Here is a 21,127-nt window from a genome sequence, read left to right as displayed (position 1 = left end):
CTCTCTCTCTCTCTCTCTCTAAAAAAAAGAATCAATTTTTTTTAAAAAAAAAAGGATAGCTGAAGAATGGGTCTCTCTATACAATGGCTCATACAAAGCAAACTGCCTGCAAATAGACTGGTGGTAAAGCACCGAGGAAGCCACTAGCTACTAAAGTCACTCTCAAGAGTACACCTTCTACCAAAGGGGTGAAGAAACCTCATCATTACAGGCCTGGTACCATGGAACTTCCTAAAATTAGACGTTAGCAGAAGTTTGCTGAACTTCTGATTCACAAACTTCCCTCCCAGTATCTGGTGTGAAAAATTGCTCAGGACTTCAAAACAGATCTACGCTTCCAGAATGCACCTGTTGGTGCTTTGCAGGAGGCAAATGAGGCCTATCTGGTTGGCCTTTTTGAAGACACCAACCTGTGTGCTATCCACGCCAAACATGTAATAATTATGCCAAAAGACATCCACCTAGCACACCACATATGAGGAGAGTGTGCTTAAGAATCCACTAAGATGGAAACATTTCATTCTGTTAAAAAAATTCTCTTCTTCCTGTTATTGGTAGTTCTGAACATTAGATTTTTTTTCCATGGGTCAAAAGTTACCTAACTATATGCTTGCAAAAAGGGGACAAAAATCAGGTATTAGCAGTTATTCCCATTTTCATTTGTGTGAGAATTTTTTTAATATAAACGTGGGAACATAAAGCATTGATGCAAGTTAAAATGTTTCAGTAAACAACATTCAGCAGTTTAACTTTATAAAAATGTAAATAAACATGTTAATTTGGGCAATGTCAGCATTTGGATTTTTTTTTTAAAAAGTAAACTTCTTATTGATGGCAAAAAAATGATAGTATCAAGTCAGTTGGCAAAATTGGAATACTGACGGTAGATAATACAAAAGTATCGCATTATTGTTGAATGTACTAAATTTGGTAACTGTACTATAATTATGCAACATAATATTCTTATTCTGTATATTCAAAAACATCACATTTGACAATATTCAAAATGTTATGAAAGTTTGAAATTGCCAAACAAGTTTTTAAGTTAACTTCCTAAATATACAGAGTCTATCTGATGTCACTATGAAATACAGATCATGTCAGTGAGATTATAATCCAAGAAGAAACAGAATATAACTGCAGTATAAAAATTTAATATGGATGCAAATTAAGATATATAGAGAGGTATAATAGGTATGATCAGGGAAAGTGTTACTTTTCCATGTGTTCATTTGGGGAGGAGAGAGAGACACAAATATCTAGAAGGACCAAGAGCAATTTGACCTATTCTTTCAGGACGATTTCATGGAGAGCATGGCATTTCAAAATCTGTTTGAATTATAGGAGGGAAAGGACTGGTAGTAACTGTGCCCTCTGTCCAGAATGCAGTGCCCCTCCAAGACCTAATCCTGCTAGAACAAATGAAATATCAAGCAAGTAAGCCACTCATGGGTAGAAAAAAAGCTGGCCACATGGAAGACAGAAAAGAAGTGAGTTTTCATGGATTCCCTGGTAACATATATGAAAGAGACTGTGCGGAGCTTGGACATGATTGCAAAGAAAAGAAGCAACTAAATCTAGGGCAGTGATGGAGCTGAAAGGCTGTTCACAGACTAAGGAGAAGATGAATACCAGAGGACTTGGATCTCAGCTAAAGGGCAATATTCCAGAATTTTCAGTAAGTGGACCTTTTGAAAAACATGATCTTCTTCAAACACATTTTTTGTTTGAAAAATGAACTTTTGCCCAGTCATACTCTTGAATTATCAGAAGAAAATTTCCAGCTCAACCAATATAAAATTAATTTTTCCACACAGAAACATCCAGGGTCTGTTTGCTCTACTAAAATTGCAAATGGAATTCAATGCAGTGCAACAGGTTTGGCGTCTGCCATTTTTTCAAGCTCATACCTTTCACTGCTATTTTGTGGGGTAATGATGAAACTATTGGATTTAAAGATCTTCTCAATGACTCGTCACAAAATAAAGGAATGGGAAAACCACACTTGATGGTGGAATATACACTCAGTTTACTATAATGCAGTGTGCTGATCATAGAAGTGGAGGAGCTACATCTTGTTTACAGTCATCTTTTTACTATAATTTTATGTACACAACATTAAAAGTACTGGCACATGAGAATCGTTGCCTAAATAGTATCTGATCATTTTTAATTATTTGGGTCTTTGATTTATGGCCATGTGACAGTTGAAAATACTAGAGATGATGTTTAAACTCCTAATTTATATGTAAACAATAGCTTTTTATGTCTTTAAAACCTATTGCTAATGAATATTATAAAACTCACAATGGGTTCCAATTCAACCTATTTTCTAGGTAATCCATTAATTGAATTTTGAATAACCATTATCAGTATTTGAGTCTGCAGTCTTCATAGTAAGCTCTTTTAGAGTAAACATCTATAATTGACTTCAGTGGTAACACTTCAACTTAAGTACAAAATTAAATATTTATATTTTACCTTGTTTAGGTAATATTCGTACTTACATGAAAAATATTTGCTTTATTGGAGCTACTTTAGAAGTATAGCTATTCTTTGATCCTACTGGGGTTAAAAGCATAAGTTCAGAGTTTTTTTATTTTAGTCTTGCCTTTAATGTAAAAAAAATTAAATAAAGCAACCAGCAGATGTCAACTTAAAAAAAGGAAATTAATTCTGTATCTCTTGACTATATATGATGGATTTTCCAGAAAAATCCAAATAGAATATACTTATAACCTTTTAAATAATGTATAACTAAACATGATTTAAATTTCATCCATCAGGCTTTTCATAAATATAAATTACTGAATCAGAAAAAAAAGTTTTGTTAGATCATGTAAAACATAGTCAGCAGAGGAATATGGTATTTTGAAAAATCAAGAAGGAAATTGATATTATTTTCTAGGAAAGCTACCCCATAAGCTGAAAGCATTTTATATTTAAAGTAAATTTGAATAACAAACATCAGAGTAGACTACAACTTTAGTCTTTCTCATATATGTTAGCACATAAGTGCTCTTTTGAAGGAAATTAATGAGCCACAGAAGTAGAAGTCTTGGCATTTAGTAGTTTTTTTCTTCATTCAAGGTCAAGGTTCACTCACAGTTGCCTCCTCCCCCCACCCCATCTCTCCGTGGGTTTAAATGGTCATCTTGGAGACTATTTCTAATGATCAAGGAATAAAAAACTCTGACATAATGAAAATATATGTATAAAGAAATATTTAGTCCTGACCGGTGTGGCTCAGTTGATTGGAGTGTCATCCCGAGAATCAAAGGGTCAAGAGTTCAATTCCCGATCCGGTCACAAACCCAGGTTGTGGGTTCAATCCCCAGTCAGGGTGCATGCAGGAGGAAATTGATCGATGTTTATCTCTCATGTCAATCTCTCTCTCTCTCTCTCTCTCTCTCTCTCTCTCTCTCTCTCTCTTCTCTCTAAAATCAATTTTTTGAAAAAGAAATGTGTAACTGACCTCTTGAAAATCCTGCTCAAACTTCCATAGTTGCAGATACTGCTCCATTTTTAGTTGGTGTTTTTCCCAAAATTCATCAAAAGCAATTTCCATATCATGTACTTGAGTCAGCAATCTTAACAAAGAAAAGTCATAGAATTCCTTAAAAACAAAGGCTTGTTTTATAAGTAGGTAGATAAACTGGGTATGGACATTAAGAATTATAGGCAAAGTCACAGCCTATAACACTTGGTCCAAGTAAAGAACATCCCTGTCCACAGAACCTAGTCTGCAAGCAAATGAACTTCTGTGAGACAACTCAGGAATGAGTTCTTAAATTTCCAGAGATCCAGGAATACTTTAACACTTAACAGATTGCAGCAAAAATGCATAATTCTCTTTCAAAAGTATAAAATAAGTAACTCTATACCCAAAAGAAAGTACTCACTTATTCACAGTTTGCCAGTCACCACTTATTTGCTCATGATGTTCAAATCTTGAACTGATAGCTTCTTCAGGGTCAGGCACTTCCAGATTTGTTAGCAGAATTTTTCCTTCTTTGGTTACAGCTGTAATATCATTCTGTACAAAGGTACAATAGGGGATGTATCAAATACCTGCCAGTAACCTAATCTGAATAACCTGAAGAGAAGGAAGAATATATCTATAGCATGCAGAATAAATATAATAGTTTAGAATGGTCTTTGCTTTCATAACTGAAACCATCAAGGAATACCTCAGTACCACAGAATCCAAAAGCTGTGAGAATCTCCAAGAAGCCTCTGCCTGTTGAGATGGATGCTACAATCACTATTTCTATAAGATCTTTACAGGCAGAAGTACCCGATGCACTATTTGTAGCCTCCTTCTTTTATTGGTAGAGAGTTCTAAGTTATTCTATTCTGTTAATATTTTTAAAGTACTTCAATAAAACAATAATAGCATAATAAAGTGTACCACACTAGAAAGCATACAATTGCAAATAGTATTTATATATATTCAGATATTGTTAGGTAAATGCCTTTCCTACTAAAATTTAATTGTTGCCCATCACTGCCTGCCTTAAGTATTATGTCCACATTTGGATTAATTAATCTATCATGAAGCATATGCTTCTATTCAGAAGGTTTTAACCTTGGACGGTGGATTCTTCAGGCATGTAAGAGTAATAATGGCTTCCTTCAGGAGATCAAAAAATGGGGTGTACATGTATTTTTGTGGAAACATGTTCCATGACACCACCATCAATATGAATCTCTCTATATAAAAGCCTAATATGCAAAGTGTCCCCTCGGGAATTCGACTGACTGGGAGTTCGATCGCTCGCTATGATGTGTGCTGACCATGAGGGGGTGGCGCGGAATGAAGGAAGGCCCCAGCAGGCAGCCGGCAGCCACTAGGGACCCTACCCTTGCTTAAATTTTGTGCACTGGGCCTCTAATAAGAACATAAACATTAAGAGCTATTGCCAACTATGTGCCAAACACTGCAGTACATATATCATGTACTTCATTTCATTCTCACAACAGCTCTACAAAGTATGCATGTATCATCATCAACAACCTCACTGTACATATGAAAAAAACTGAAACTTTGAAAGGGTAAGCAAATTATCCAACACACAGCGTTTGAGAGACAGAGCATTCTTTCCTTGAACAGTTTTGCTTTTAGATTGTGATTCAAAATTTCACTTTCTCTCCTCTTCTTAATTTAAAAATGTCACCTCTAGCCCTGACCAGTTTGGCTCAGTGGATAGAGTATTGGCCTGTGGACTGAAGGGTCCCAGGTTCGATTCTGGTCGAGGGCATGTACCTTGGTTGCAGGCACATCCCCAGTAGGGAGTGTGCAGGAAGCAGCTGAATCGATGTTTCTCTCTCATCGATGTTTCTAACTTTCTATCCCTTCCTCTCTGTAAAAAAAACAATAAAATATATATTTTTAAAAATGTCACCTCTATATAGAGCTTGTACCTGTCAGTACCCCAGCTAGCCTATTATCATATGAAGAACATGAGTCTACATGGAAGCTTAGTGGTTATTCAGATCATTCATAAACTTTTTGGGAAAAGTGAATTTAAAGTATTTGGTGACTCAGAAACCTTCACAACCCAACACTCCAAACAACTGGGTAGGAGAGCTAAATCAACTTCTTAGTTATTGTAGAAAACATCAAGAACTAGTACTCTATGGAAGAGAAAGCTTGTAATTAATTTATCAATGTTTGGCTTAGTCCCAATGCTAATATATGGCAAAGTTGAGACTAGAAACCAGGCCTCCTGACTTCTCATCAGGTTCTCCATTTTACATCCTACCTGTGGCAAGGTGTGTGCCTATTGATACTCACTCTAACTTTCCAAACGAGAGTGCCTTTTCACAGGATAAAGAATATATAGTAACAAAAATGACGCAGAGCATTTATAAACTATTCAATTTACAAATAAACAACTTATCAAGAGAATACATCATTTACAAAAGGGACACTTACATTCAACATATCCAGGACATTCTCCTCTTATATTCTTATTTATATTAGTGTGCTTTATAATATATAAATATATCTTTTGTCTCCCTACCCACTAATCAGTGTGAAATGGACACATTGAACACCTCTCTAGAAAAAGACCATGGAAAACATTTGTTCATCTCCTCTATCAGACATACCTTTAACAGGTGATACTTTTCAGCACGAATTGCAAGAATTCCTTCTATTGAAGGAATATCTTCTGGTAGGTCTGTCTCAGCTAGCTCGGTTCCAAAGGATTGTAACATTTGAGCCATATCTTTCACAGTGAGGGCAAAATTTTCTATAGCCTGCAAAGAACCAGTGATTCTTTTAATTCTATGGAAACCCTGCCAGCATATCAAAAGCTGGGTCAGTAATTGTATTTACTTTTATTTAGGTATGAGAGCAAACGCATAAACTACAAACTCTCCTCTGCTAAGGAAAGTTGGCATTGCCCTTGACAATCAACTAACTTTGCATCTCAGCCTCCAAAATCTATAGTCAGGAGAAGAGTCTTCTTCAATGCCTTTTATCTAAATTTCTGTACTTATTTCTTAGACACCGATGAAAACTACTTCTTAAAGATGTCATGTACTGAGTAATTTGTTTTATGACCTTAAAAAATAGTGTTTTCCTTATTCTAGTAAACTCTGTAATTGTAAAATTACTTTATAATAGCTTTACTTCTGAAGATAGATGAGAATATCAAAGTCACTTTATATTTATTATAGTTTATGAACAAGTATTGGCATTCCAAGCAAGGTGATGGAATGAGGTGATGAGGGAACATCTACTCACAGCAATTCATTTCAGGTTCTACTGCCCTAAAATGTCAAGTAAGATTTTGTTATTTATTTTGTTTCCAAATCAATTACTCAGAGAAAAAAGGACAACATATAGAGACCATATAAATCCCCTGTTTACCACACAGCTCAAGGTATCTGCTTTTCTTATTTATAGCCTTTTCAGTAAAAGGCTAGCACTGCTAATTTTGACAATATACCTTCATATGAATGACTAGGACCATTGAATGAAGAATAAACGTGAGAAAAATAGAGCTCCGGTTTAATTAAACATCATTTAGTTACATCCTTCAGAAGGTTCCTGTGTTTCTGGGATTTGGAACAAAGATTCTTAGACCACAAACTCACCCCTGTGAGGTGCCAGGCCTTTGCCTATTTGTAAACTTCTAGAACAGAAGGAGACTTTGCTACAAATATAACTTCCTCAGGAGCACCATTAGGATGGTAAGATTAACAATATGATTTGCAGTTTTTAGTCCTCTCCCAAGGATATGTTTAGAGAGAAGGGAGGGAGGGAGCAGGAGAGAGAGACACAGACAAGCAGAGACAGAGACGTTGGATCGGTTGCCTCTGGTACACTCCCTGACTGAGGATCAAACCCACAACCTAGACATGTGCCCTGACTGGGAATCGAACCATTCCGGTGTACAGGACAATGCTCCAATCAACTGAGCCACCTGGCCAAGACATGATCTGCATTTTTTTGAGGGCTCACCGTATATCAGGTCCCATGCTAAACATTTTAATCTTCCCAATATCCCTATAAGTTAAAGTATTATTATTCCCATTTTACAACTGGGAAAACTGAGATTAAGAGAGGTTATATAACTTGGGCAAGGCGACACAGCTAAAAATCATCAGTGCTATGATTTGAATCTCAACCCTTTGTTTCTTCAAGTTACTAAATGGCCACAGAAGGGGTGAACAGAAGAAGATCTCCTTATTCCCTAGGCCTCTCCTTCAACTGCCATCCTCAGTGATTCTTCATCATTTCTAGGTATTTCCTATAGAAGAAAATCAAGATATTGACTTATATATGTTTTTTAAAAAATAGGAGCCCCCAGAAATCTGTTTTTCCCAAAGAGGAAAAGAACTCTAGCACTAGATTTAAAAGCTCACATGAACTATAGGCTCTACAGTAAGGGCAAAAGAAACATACATTTCTGAAGATGATCCATTCACTGTGGCAGTACTGCAAGGTGCCGCCTAACTCAGGGGTTAATTGCTTGTCATCAATGTATGTCAGCAAATCACTAACTGAGCTCAGCATAACAACCTATATAAATAAGCAAGAAAGATACTGTTAACTGCCTTTTGTGGCATCCCTCCATTCAACTGTATAATGAAATTTAGCCTTCAGTTAGAAGAAATTTATCTTTTATAAATGGTTCTAAAAATTCTCTCCTGTATAACCCCCACACATGTATGCAGCACTACCTTCTTCAGGTAATAAGTTTTCATTTACAAAACATTTATCTGTAAAGCAAAATTAATTTCCATAAAAACCCAAACACCTGATTCTCCTTGATCTAATGGTCAACTTTTTGGAAGACTGTTATGCCTACCACAAAGCAAAAGGACTTTATATAGTCAGTTATAATTTATCAAGAGAGACTAATCTTTGCAAAAGTATCAAAATTTATGAGCACCTTATTCCTAGCCCTAAAAACATATAAAAATATCTGTTATAAAAACAAATACATAACATTCTGAACTAGCTCAGGATGTAAGTTCATGGAAGTTTAAAAACATAAAACACATACTCATTATTTTCTAAAATGAAATGTCTTGATTTTATGCACACATACAGAGTGGGGCAAAAGTAGGTTTACTGTTGTTTGTATGAAAAATAATACAATAATTAATAAATAATACAATAATAAACTCTGTACTCATAACTGTAAGCCTACTTTTGCCCCACCCTGTATATGTAACACATGTGACATATATCTTTTTAAAAAGGAATTTCCTTATTAAAAATTCATTAATCTATTCTTTTAACAGTAGAAGCAGATGACTTTTAGGCTTTTTAAATTTACATTTTTGGAAGACAAATTCTATTTCTTTTAAATTATTCATGAGCACATATAAAACATCAACAGCATGGTACAATACCTTCATGAGAATAAAAGGAACAACACATTTTTAAAAACATACTCTTACCGGTAGTTTGAGCATGAAATCTTCCTGACTAAATCGAAATCCAATGTCTGTAAAAGTTCGTTGAAGAAAACTGGTTGGACGTAGAACCAATACCAAGTGTAAGTTCCCAGGGAAGGAAGCCTATAGAAAGAACACAGGAAAGAAAGAAAAAATTGTCAAAACATGTACTCAGCTGAGCACAAATCACTTAAAAGCCACTAAAAGGACAAACTTTAAAAATGGATGTTGATAAAATCTAAAAACATGCAAATAAAACCAATGTGAGGTCATCAGGTTCAGATCTTTGCAATGCTCAAGGCATGAAATTTTCTCACACTAAAGTAAGTCCCAAGTTACAAAGAATTAAACTCTTAAGCTTCATTTTAAAGTTAGTTATTTGTACTCAAATTGCATTTATTTCCTGTAAAGACAGAGTTAGGAGGCAGGTTCCTAGGGTAGCCCTAAAAGTCAAAGAAAGATGAAATACTGTACACTTGTAGTAAACAATAGAAGAAAAGTATATTATTAACTCAAATTTTTATTTACATTCAAGCAACATTCACTGACTATCTTCCATGTGTCCAACTCCGTGCATTTAAATGAATAAATATCAGGCACTATTAGCATTCTATGTGCACAAATTAATAAAATACAGTTCACACCCTTCTTGCAAGAAAATAACAATCTAATAGTGGAGTCCATTAATAACCATTAGCTCTATAGCATGATAAGTTGATAAGCAAAACAAGAGAATTAGAATAATATACAACAGGAAGTGGTACCACAGAGCATCCCACACCTAGTAATGTCAAGAAAGGTTTCTAAGCATAAGAAGGAATTAATGGGAACAACAGAATGTCATTCTGGTGCATCAAAGTTTTCCCAGCTTCTAGAATACTAACACAGAGTGGGTGGTCAAAAAAATAATTGCTAAACGAAACCACACAAAAGACAAGAAGGGAACGATGCAAAATTAGTGAGGGATGGACTAGTATAGAATGATAATAATAAACCACCACATATCAAATGCTTACTCAATGCCAAGTATTTCTGCCAGTATTATCATAGTTCCTCTTCATAATAATCATTTGAAGTAGTTAGGCTATCCTCTTTTACAAATAAAGAAAATGAGGTTCGGCCCTAACCGGTTTGGCTCAGTGGATAGAGCGTCGGCCTGTGGACTAAAGGGTCCCAGGTTCAATTCCGGTCAAGGGCATGTACCTTGGTTGCGGGCACATCCCCAGTAGGGGGTGTGCAGGAGGCAGCTGATCAATGTTTCTCTCTCATTGATGTTTTTAACTCTCTATCCCTACCCCTTCCTCTCTGTAAAAAATCAATAAAATATATTTTTTTAAAAATGAGGTTCAGAAACTTGACCCAGCTGGTGAAGCATTAATTTGCGCCTGAGTTTGTGCTTGTAATCACTATACTACCCCATTCATTCAAGAGGTTCCAATCAGAAAAGCTAGAGGAAAATGATGCTTGGGTGTAGCAATGGGAGAAGTGCTAAAAGGGTGCTAAAAGGATGGGCAGGAGCCAGGTCAGGAAAGACCTTGGGTTTTCTTCTGGAAGCAAGGGGAGACTTTAAGAGGTTTGCATTTTAGGGGGATCACTCTGGTTTGTGGACTGAATTTGAACAAGACTGAAAGCAGGTGAGCTAGGAAGCCAGGGATGAGGAATTCCTGAACTGGGGCAACAATAACAGGGATAGGGTAGAATTTGGGAGATATAATCTGCAAGACATGATGATTGAATGTGTCTGATAAGAAAGGAAAAACTAGGAAATCAGTCTCCAGATTTCTGGATGGTATAATCATCACTGATGTAAGGATCACAAGAGAAACCGGTTTTAAGAGGGGAATAATATACTGATTCCAGTTTATGGACATGTTGAGTTGGAGCCAACAGAACATCCAGATGATGTGCATCAGCAAATGCATGTATAAGGAAGGAGCAAAAGAAGTGCGGACTGGGAATGCAGAGTGGAATCTACCTGAAAACAACAGATTAAAGCCTAATAAAGCAACATATGTCAAGAATGTTTAAAATACAATAATATTTCAGGCATGTTGAAATATTAGTAATTAAACAAAACTATGAAACAAAACTTATTAAGATATTGTGGGGCAGAGGTAATGGGAACGCTATACTTTCTGCTCAGTTTGCTGTGAACCTAAACTTGCTCTAAAACAATCAAGTCTATTAAAAAAATAATTTTCACTGAGGTATAAGACCTAACCTCTTGGGAAAATGACATTTAAAACTGGAGATTTTAAAAATTCATTTTGAAGTGGTGATAAAACATAAAACAATTAAGTGGCAATAAGAACTAAAGGGAAAGAGAACTGAGTCTCATACAAGTAAGTAAAAGAGCACAAAATTAAATCAATAAATTAAACAATGATAATAAATAGACACAAATTGGGATGGCTGGCCAACTCTTAAGTCCTCCAGGTGGCCATGTCTCTGCTACCCTCTCCCTTCATGAGAAACTTCTTCCCCTCTGCTATATACTGAATGTTTATGTCTCCCCCAAATTCACATGCTGAAACAAGCCCCAAAGTGATGAAATTTGGAGGTGGGGACTTTGGGAGGTGATTAGGGCATGAGGCTGGAACCCTCATGAATGGGATTAGTATTCTTATAAAAGGGACCCCAAAGAGCCCAACAGGCATGGCTCAGTGGTTGAGCATGGACCTATGAACCAGGAGGACATGGTTCGATTCCCAGTCAGGGCATATGCCTGGGTTGCAGGTTTGATCCCCAGTGTGGGGCATGCAGGAGGCAGCCAATCAATGATACTCTCTCATCATCGATTTTCTATCTTTCCCTCCCTCTCCCTTCCTTTCTGAAATCAATAAAAATATTTAAAAGGGGACCCCAAAGAGATCCCTCACCCCTTCTGCCCATGTGGGGACACAGAGAAAAGACCTTTTATGAACCAGGAAGTGGGCTGTCACCAGACATAGAATCTGTACTTCCAGCCTCTAGAACAGTGGTTCTCAACCTTCCTAATGCCATGACCCTTTAATACAGCTCCTCATGTTGTGGTGACCCCCAACCATAAAATTATTTTTGTTGCTACTTCATAACTGTAATTTTGCTACTATAAACAATATGTAATTATATATGTGTTTTCCGATGGCCTTAGGCAAACCCTGTGAAAGGGTCGTTCGACCCCCAAAGGGTTGAGAACCGCTGCTCTAGAACAATGAGAAATGTCTACTTAAAAGCCACCCAGTCTATGGAATTCTGCTATAGCACCCCAAACAAACTCAAAAAGCCTATTACTATTCTCAATATTGGTTCCTAATAAAAACTGTTATCTTTCAACATGATCTTGCTCTTCCAATACACAATGATTAGTAGTGGGATGAAAATTTGATGTAAGCAGGACCAAAGTCCTATCCTAGGGTTTTTCAAATTAGTGTTGAGGAAAGGAAACTTTAAGAACTACTGGTACTCATGATTCCCACTGCTCAGGAAAGCTTATTTCAAAGTTCAAAGCCAACTTTTATAGAGAAACAGTAGATACAGAGAGTTCCAATGATAATGTACATTCTAAACTCTATTATGTGCATAATGTATGTTTTATTTTATGCTAAGAATGGTACACACTTGCCATAATTATTGTAAGAATTAAAATAGATAATGAATATAAAAGTTCTTTAAATTCAAGAAATTTAATAAGATAATTAATAAGACAAGGACAGGCAAGTTTTGGTAGAAATATACTGGAATATGGATAAAGTCTTCCTTAAGGAGAGATGCTGACAAGGGATTTGTGAGAATTCTGGGCCTATTTTTAGTTTGAGAACACTGATTCTATTTCTATCCCATTCACTTTAGGAGTTAAGCCTTCCCTTCTCCTTCACATGGGTAAATTACTAGTATTATTATTATACTTACCTGCTTTTATCCAGCTTATTTTTTCACATTTTAATGGAATTGAAAGTATCCTACTTTTGCCAACACTTAAAGCAAAATTATTTTTATTATTTCATGGATTCTAGGTTAATGTGGTTGCATCTTCTCTTTGACTTTCTTTAATGTCAAACCTATTCTCTGGTATTGAATAGGACATCTGTGGATGCAAGACATAGGGATGACCAACTTAAAGCCTAAAATCCTCACCCTCTTCCAAAATTGGGGTGGAGGATACTATGAGAACAGAGAAGGCCATCTGACAACCCTCTACCTGAGGTAAAACCCTGGTCTCTACTCTGCCATTCCTAGGAGAACAAGGCTGTGCCGGCAGCCAGGTCCAGGGACTGCTGATCACATAGCAGGGAACAAAGTACACAGAAGAGAGAAGGAACCACTGTCCACAAAAACCACAGGGAAGAGTTTCAGCGGGGTTTGGAAGTATGCACCTGCTCATAAGTCAAGGTTTAATGTCGACTGTTTATTAAATCAGTTATTGTTGCTATTTGATAAAGCAGTTTATCCCAAACATTGACAGCTGTGTAAAATGTTTCTAAAGGTAATTCTAATCAGATCATTCTTAAGTAAAACTTTCTGATTAGTTTATTATACAGCTTCTTTAATTCCTTCAAAATGTTTAGTGACTTAATTATCATAAAAAGTTGTATTTTCAAAGAAATCCAGATTTCTCTGTGAAACTCCCAAGATTTTTAAAGATGGGAAACAAATTGAAAGTTTGTTAAAACATTAATAAACACAAATAGTATATGATCTAAACAAAACACATCTATGGGCTACTAGTTTGTAAATTCTAAACTAAAGCTTCATCTATCTGAACATAGGCCAATATCAATATGTACACTTTTCTGAATGTGATCAGTGGCTGTGAGAATCTGGAGGAAATAGAGAAATCTTGAGAAATTTTAACCTGAAAGGCCATATGAATTCAAGATGTGTTTGCAGATAGATATAGAGAGACAGTATTTTTCCTCTATATTCAGATATTTACATAACTAAAAGCTTCAAGATAATCTATTTTAAAGCTAGTATTCAAATGAGCATTCAAAGCATGATCCTAATTCCAAAACCAGATAAAAACACTACAAATAAAATTACAGGCCAATATCTCTGATGAACATAGAAGCTAAAAATCCTATGTAAAATATTAACAAATCAGATCCAACAATGTATTAAAAAGATCATACACCATGACCAAGTGGGAGTCATTCAAAGAATGCAAGGCAGGTACAATATCTGCAAAACAATGAACATGACACATCACATAAACAAACTGAAAGACAAAAATCACATGATCTTATCAATAGATGGAGAAAAAAGCATTTAACAAAATCCAGCACCTTTTTTTATAAAAATTCTCAGCAAAGTGGGAATAGAGGGATCATACCTCAACATAATAAAGGTCATATATGTCAAACTTACAGCCAACATCATACTCGATGGACAAAAACTAAAACCATTTTCCCTAAGAATAGAAACAAGATAGTGGTGTCCATTTTCACCACTTTTATTCAACAAACTGGAAGTCTTAGCTACGGTGATCAGACAAGAAGAAAACATAAAAGGCATCCAAATTGGAAAGGAGAAAGTAAAACTTTCATTATTTGAAAATGAAATGATATTGTACATAGAAAACTTAAAGACTCCACAAAAAAACTACTAGATTTAATAAACGAATTCGGCAATGTAGCAGAATATAAAATTAACACCTAGAAATCTATCGCATTTTTATACACCAATAATGAATTCTCAGAAAGAGAAACTAAAAAACAATCCCATTAACTACTGCAACAAAAACATTAAGATACCTAGGAATAAACTTAACCAAGGAGATAAGACTTGTACTCGGAAAACTACAGAATGTTGAAAAAAGAGATAGAGGAAGATATAAACAAGTGGAAGAATATACCATGTTCATGAATTGGTAGAATTAACATTATTAAAATGTCCATACTATCCAAAGCAATCTACAGTTTCAATGCAATCCCTATTAATATACCAACAGCATATTTCACAGATCTAGAACAAATACTCCAAAATTTATATGGAACCAAAAAAGACCCTGAACAGCTGCAGCAATCTTCAGAAATAAGAACAAAGTTGGAAGGACCGCAATACAAATATCAAGCTATACTACAAAGCCACTGTAATCAAAACAGTCTGGTACTGGCACAAGAACAGGCATATAGATCAATGGAACAGAAAAGAAACCCCAAAAACTGACCAAAGCCATTATGCTCAATTAATATTTGACAAAGGAGGCAAGAACATAAAGTGGAGTCAAGACAGTCTCTTTGATAAATGGTGTTGGGAACATTGGACAGATACATGCAAAAAAAAATGAAACTAGACAACCAACTTACACCATACACAAGAATAAACTCAAAATGAATAAAAGACTTAAATGTAAGCCATGAAACCATAAAAATCATAGAAGAAACCACAGGCAACAAAATCTCAGACATCTGTTTGCAGATACAACTCCTAGGGCAAGGGAAACTAAGGAGAAAATAAACAAATGGGACTACATCAAAATAAAAAGCTTCTGAACAGCAAAAGAAACCATCAACAAAATGAAAAGGGAGCCCACTGAATGGGAGAACATATTTGCTAATGATACATCTGATAAAGGGTTAATATCCAAAAGATATAAGGAACTCATACAGCTTAATAAAAGGAAGACAAACAATCCAATTTAAAAATGGCTCTGGCCAGTTTGGCTCAGTGGATAGAGTGTTGGCCTGCGGACCAGGTCCCAGGTTCAATTCCGGTCAAGGGCACACGCCTAGGTCACAGGCTAGATCCCCACTAGGGGGCGTGCAGGAGGCAGCCGATCCATGATTCTCTCTCTCGGATGATGTTTCTATCTCTCTCCCTCCCTCTCCCTTCCTCTCTGAAATCAATAAAAATATATATTTTAAATATGGGCAAAGGGCCTGGCTTGTGTGGCTCAGTGGTTGAGTATCAGCCTATGAACCAGGAGATCACGTTTTGATTCCCGATCAGGGCACATGCCCAGGTTGCCGGCTTTATCCCCAGTGTGGGGTGTGCAGAAGGCACGATCAATGGTTCTCTCTCATCGTTGATATTTCTATCTCTCTCCCTTCCTCTCTGAAATCAATAAAATAATCTTTAAATGGGCAAAGGACCTAAATAGACACTTTTCCAAAGTGGACATACAGATGTTCAAGAGACATATGAAAAAGTGCTCAGTCATTAATTATCAGAGAGATGGAAATTAAAAGGACAATGAGGTATCACTTCACACCTGTCAGAATGGCTACCATCAACAAATCAACAAATGACAAGTGCTGGCTAGGATGTGGAGAAAAGGGAACCCCCATGAACTGCTGGTGGGAATGCAGACTGGTGCAGCCATTATGGAAATCAGTATGGAGTTTCCTCAAAAAATTAAATATGGAGCTGCCATTTGACCAAGTGATCCCACTTCTAGGAATATATCCTAAGAAACCAGAAACACCACTCAGAAAGAAAATATTCCTAGCAGCATAATTTACAATAGCCACGATCTGGAAACAGCCCAGATGCCTCTCAGTAGATAAGTGGATAAAAAAGCTGTGTTACAGTTAAACAATATATACTAAGTGGCTGTAAAAAAGAAGGAACTATTACCCTTTAAGACAGCATGGAGAGACCTGGAGAGTATTATGCTAAGTGAAATAAGCCAGTCACATGATCTGGTATCACATGATCTCATATGTGGAATCTAATGAACAAAATAAACTGATGAACAAAATAGGTTCAGAGACATAGCAGCATGAAACAGATTGATGAATCTCAGAGAGAAAGCAGGGTGGGTAGGTGGGTGGGAAGAGTTCAGCCAAAGAACTTGTATGCATATATGCATAACCCATGGACAAACAATAGGGTGGTGAAGGCCTGGGGTAGGAGGTGGGGACAGGCTAGAAGGGGCCAATGGGGAAATAAAGGGGACATATGTAATACTTCCAACAATAAAGATTTTTTTAATGAGCAATCAAATAGCATATCACATAACATAAACAGTATCAGATGCATGCATATATCTCACAGCAAATATATCTCGAATCCATTGAGCTTTCCCATTTTGGTTTGGAGAAACTACATTCCTAAATTCTTGGGCAAGCTGCTTTAAGGCTCTCTAATCTGTATGGTTATATAAACATGAAATGGCACAATTTCTATGTTTGCCAAAATCAAACCCTAGATTTTAAAATTGTAAATCATTTTTGAGAACTTGTCAAAATAGCAAAGAGATGTGGATAAAAAAGTGTCAGTCTTGTTTTATTTTGTCATTTTTTTTTTAAAGAAAAATAGCATGAGAGAAGAAGCAGTATTGCTTTTAGCTTTATTGCAGGAATTGTTTTTTGGAGTTCCACCATGTGACTGCTTAAAGGCACTCAAGTAAAAACCGAGTATGTTGCCCATTTTCATAAAGCTCAGAGCCATTTCTCTGATCACTCATTGTGCATGGCTCACCCCAACCCTCTGTAGCAGTTCTTACTGGTTCTTCAGGTTCATGGGCACATAATTAGCTTTCCCTGATCTTTCTTTCCAAGAGAAGAGATTTACTCCCTTCTCCTCATGTGTTCTCTCAGTTCACCCAGTTATATGGCCTTACAGCAGTAAGGACAGCAGTAACACCACCAAAAGGTATAAACTCAATACATCATTTCACTACGAAAGTGTAGAAATTAACCTTGTTTGATATCTTTTGATAAAAGAGGCAATTCATACATCCTATGCACACTTTTCAGTCATTCTAGTTATTTAAAATTGTCTAAAATGTCTTATAAAATATAAGTTTGTTTGCTTTAATATAAAAACAATTTACATTCTTATAGTTTTTTAAAATATGTAGTATAAAGAAATGCAGTAACAATTAGAGGGGACCCTTGACTGAAAGCTTATTACATATGTACTACTTGTTACAGATATTACCCTATTTAGCTTGCATAACATTGAAGTGAAGTAGGTATGATAGCCTTTTTACAAATGAGCAAACTGAAGCTCAGAGGTACAATAACTCACCCAAGATTACACCTAGGGAGCAGTGGTACTCAGCCTTTCCTGAATCCTAAGGGCAAGCTCTCTTCAGGATACATAACACTTTTCAGGACATATACTTAACAATGCATAGACTGAATGCACACTCAGACTAGCTGCCTAGCATTTAGGAATGACGACACTGACATCTATAAAATGGGTCAAATATTAACAGTCAAATTGTTGGAAACAATCCGATATCATGGAGCCTACTAAACAAAACTATTATAATCTAATATCATATATAACATAATGTTGAGTTGTTGGCATGTGTTTGACCTTAATAAGGTTCAAACTATCTGTTTAGAAAAGACTGGGGAAAATTTCATGACCTCAAGCTATAGAGAAGAGTTTCCAAGGCCATGATCTACTTACCTCCACACTCTTCCATACCCCTCCCCACACTTAAAGAGTACAGAAAGTATGAGTTACTTTACAGATCACCAAAAAACTTGCCAAGGGACCTCAGGGGCAGTACAGAACTGGAAAATACTCCTTCCTTTTGTTTTGCCTTTCTTGTCACATATCCGTTCTCATCTTCTCCTTCTCATTTGGCCACAGTCATTGCAATTTCCAACAAGTAACCAATTTAATTCTCTCTTTGGACTTTAAATCCACTGTACCATCCTTTTGGGTACTACCTATCATAGCCTACAGAATCAGGCCAACTCTAGAGATCCCCAAAGGTTAAACCATTGTGTCACCAGACAAGTTTGAGATTTCTCACTCTGGTCAAGCACTATCCACATCAGCAAAACAAATTTGTCTTCCACTATAATTCTGGGCTCAGACTTAACCTAATAAATTTCATTTTAAGATATTTGTTCCTAGGAGCCTCTCCAAGTAATTCATTTAAGAGAATAATGGGCTAATCATTCAAGAGATGCAAATCAAATGACAATGAGGTACCATCTCACACCTGTCAGAATGGCTATCATCAACAAATCAACAAATCAACAAATGACAAGTGCTGGCAAGGATGCGGAGAAAAAGGACCCCTCGTGCATTACTGGTGGGAATGCAGACTGGTGTAGCCACTGTGGAAAACAATATGGGATTTCCTCAAAAAGTTAAAAATGGAACTACCATTCAACCCAGTAATCCCACTTCTATGAATATATCCCAAGAAACTAGAAACACCAATCCGAACGGATATATGCACCCCTATGTTCATAGCAGCACAATTTACCATAGCTAAGATTTGGAAACAGCCTAAGTGCCCATCAGCAGATGAGTGGATTAAAAGATGGTGATACACCTACAAAATGGAATACTACACTGCTGTAAAAAAAAAAGAAAGAACTCTTACCATTCACAATAGCATGGATGGACATGGAGAGCATTATGCTAAGCAAAATAAGCCAGTCAGAGAAAGATAAATATCACATGATCTCACTCATTTGTGGAATATAATGAACAACATAAACTGATGAACTAAAATAGATCCAGAGACATAGAAGCATCAAACAGACCATCCAACCTCAGGGGGAAGGCGGGGGGTGGGGGGAGAGAAAAACCAAAGGACTTGTATGCATGCATATAAGTATAATCCATGGACACAGTCAGTGTGGGGGGGGGTGAGGGCATGTGCTGGGGTGATGGGAATGAGTAGGGAGAGGTCAATGGGGGAAAAAAGGATTCATATGTAATACTCTAAACAATAAAAAAATTTTAAGAGAATAATGGAAGAAACAAAGAAAGGTAATAAAAACATATGCTTTTGAATAAGGCCCAAATATCATCTCCTTTATGAGACCTTCCCTGCTAACTAGAAGTTCTTTCATATTAGTTCTGTATGAACATGCCCTACCTTCTCTACTAGATAACTCTTTCAGTTCAGTAGCCACTCCATATTTACCTTCGTAATCTATATTATGTGTAACACAGTACTAGATATGTCTATTCAATGATTATTCGTGTGTTGTATTTATTTGTGTGTATATTAATATATATGTACATATATATGTAAAACTAAGTTCAGCACTGAGAAATATATATATATGAATTAGGTAGGAACTTTCTGAAAGCTTAAAGCAGTTACTTTTGATAACAAAAGTACTAATTGTCAGTTGTACCCAATACTGCAAAGCACCTACACAGGCATTTATTGTGCACCACAAATTGTCTATTAAAAGTCTGAATCTATTATTCCCATAGACAAATTCATGTGTAGAGCTGAAGATACCATTTTCTCAAAATAAAGATTCATATCCTAAACTGTAATTGTAAAATAGCATTCTGTGGTAAGAGCATTTTTAGAATATAACACATTTACTCACCCACTGATGATCACTTCAGTAACAAAATCCTTATTTGTTTTTCCCCTTATCTTACTTTTGATTCCAAATGTCATTTTTAATGTCTAATTTTTACTTTCTTATTTTTTGTGTGTGTTGTCTCAGCATTTTTAATGATCAAGCATTACATTTCAAATTATAATATCAATAATGCTATCTTAAGTTTTGAAAGAAAACTGTTGATAACCAGTTAGTTGTTAAATAAGCTAACTTTATTTCGCATTTCCCCCAAATATATCTAAATATAACTTTAGAAATTTGTTGGGAATTTAGTATATAAGTGAGCTAATGAAGGTAGGATTTTAGGTAGAAAAATGTTGGAAACATATCTGCAAGGAGAGATTTCTAAATTCTAGCCTATAAGGAAAAGTCAGTCACTCTTTTTTTTCCTTAAAAATATAAAAAGTTGTCAACAGGCTAGAATTCTATATCTTTAAAGTTTTAATTTGGAGAAGAATTAACATCAGAAAGACTGAATCATTAACCTTTACATTTTTTTCACTTATATAGTAACAACCAGGAAAAGCTTCCTTTTTAAATACTGATGAAGTCATCTCCAGACCTTATCCATTATATCATACTCTACTTGACCATGGTGAAAGACTGAATCCTTTTGTCAGATTTATTTTAACTAGTGACTTAAAGCTACTCTGCCAAACGATTCAAAATTGTTCATACAGTCTTAAATAACATGACTAACAGTACTTCCTCATAAAAACTTGATTACATTTAGATTTTGAAATTACATTCTATGTTTCCCTATGTCAACATCACAGTAAATCACATCAATGCAATCCATGCAAATACAAGTCTTGATTCTCTTATCTGTCCTTAAAAGCCCCATTCAGCAGTTTGTGCTATAGCACCATGCTGCAGCATTCCTGCACTTGAACTTGGGAACAGGCTTTCCAGGACTGCAGGCAGAGCCCTTACCGCATTCC

At 36.0% G+C, this 21,127-nt stretch overlaps 1 protein-coding gene and 1 pseudogene across 1 annotated transcript in view; one reads left to right on the top strand and one right to left on the bottom strand.

Annotated features, from left to right (window-relative positions):
* Positions 1 to 21,127, bottom strand: part of MCF2 (MCF.2 cell line derived transforming sequence) — a 121,766-nt gene that overhangs the window by 40,228 nt on the left and 60,411 nt on the right. Inside the window, 5 exon segments of the mRNA XM_023757085.1 lie at positions 3,476 to 3,590; positions 3,903 to 4,036; positions 6,115 to 6,264; positions 7,919 to 8,035; positions 8,923 to 9,042. Of these exon segments, the coding sequence (XP_023612853.1) occupies positions 3,476 to 3,590; positions 3,903 to 4,036; positions 6,115 to 6,264; positions 7,919 to 8,035; positions 8,923 to 9,042 (636 nt within the window).
* On the top strand, positions 1,625 to 2,038 carry LOC102428738 (annotated as a pseudogene).

This window comes from Myotis lucifugus, unplaced genomic scaffold (genome assembly GCF_000147115.1).
Source record: "Myotis lucifugus unplaced genomic scaffold, Myoluc2.0 scaffold_2, whole genome shotgun sequence".
Lineage (NCBI taxonomy): Eukaryota > Metazoa > Chordata > Mammalia > Chiroptera > Vespertilionidae > Myotis > Myotis lucifugus.
The sequence above is the reverse complement of the archived record's forward strand: the minus strand, read 5'-3'. Positions and strand labels throughout refer to the sequence as shown.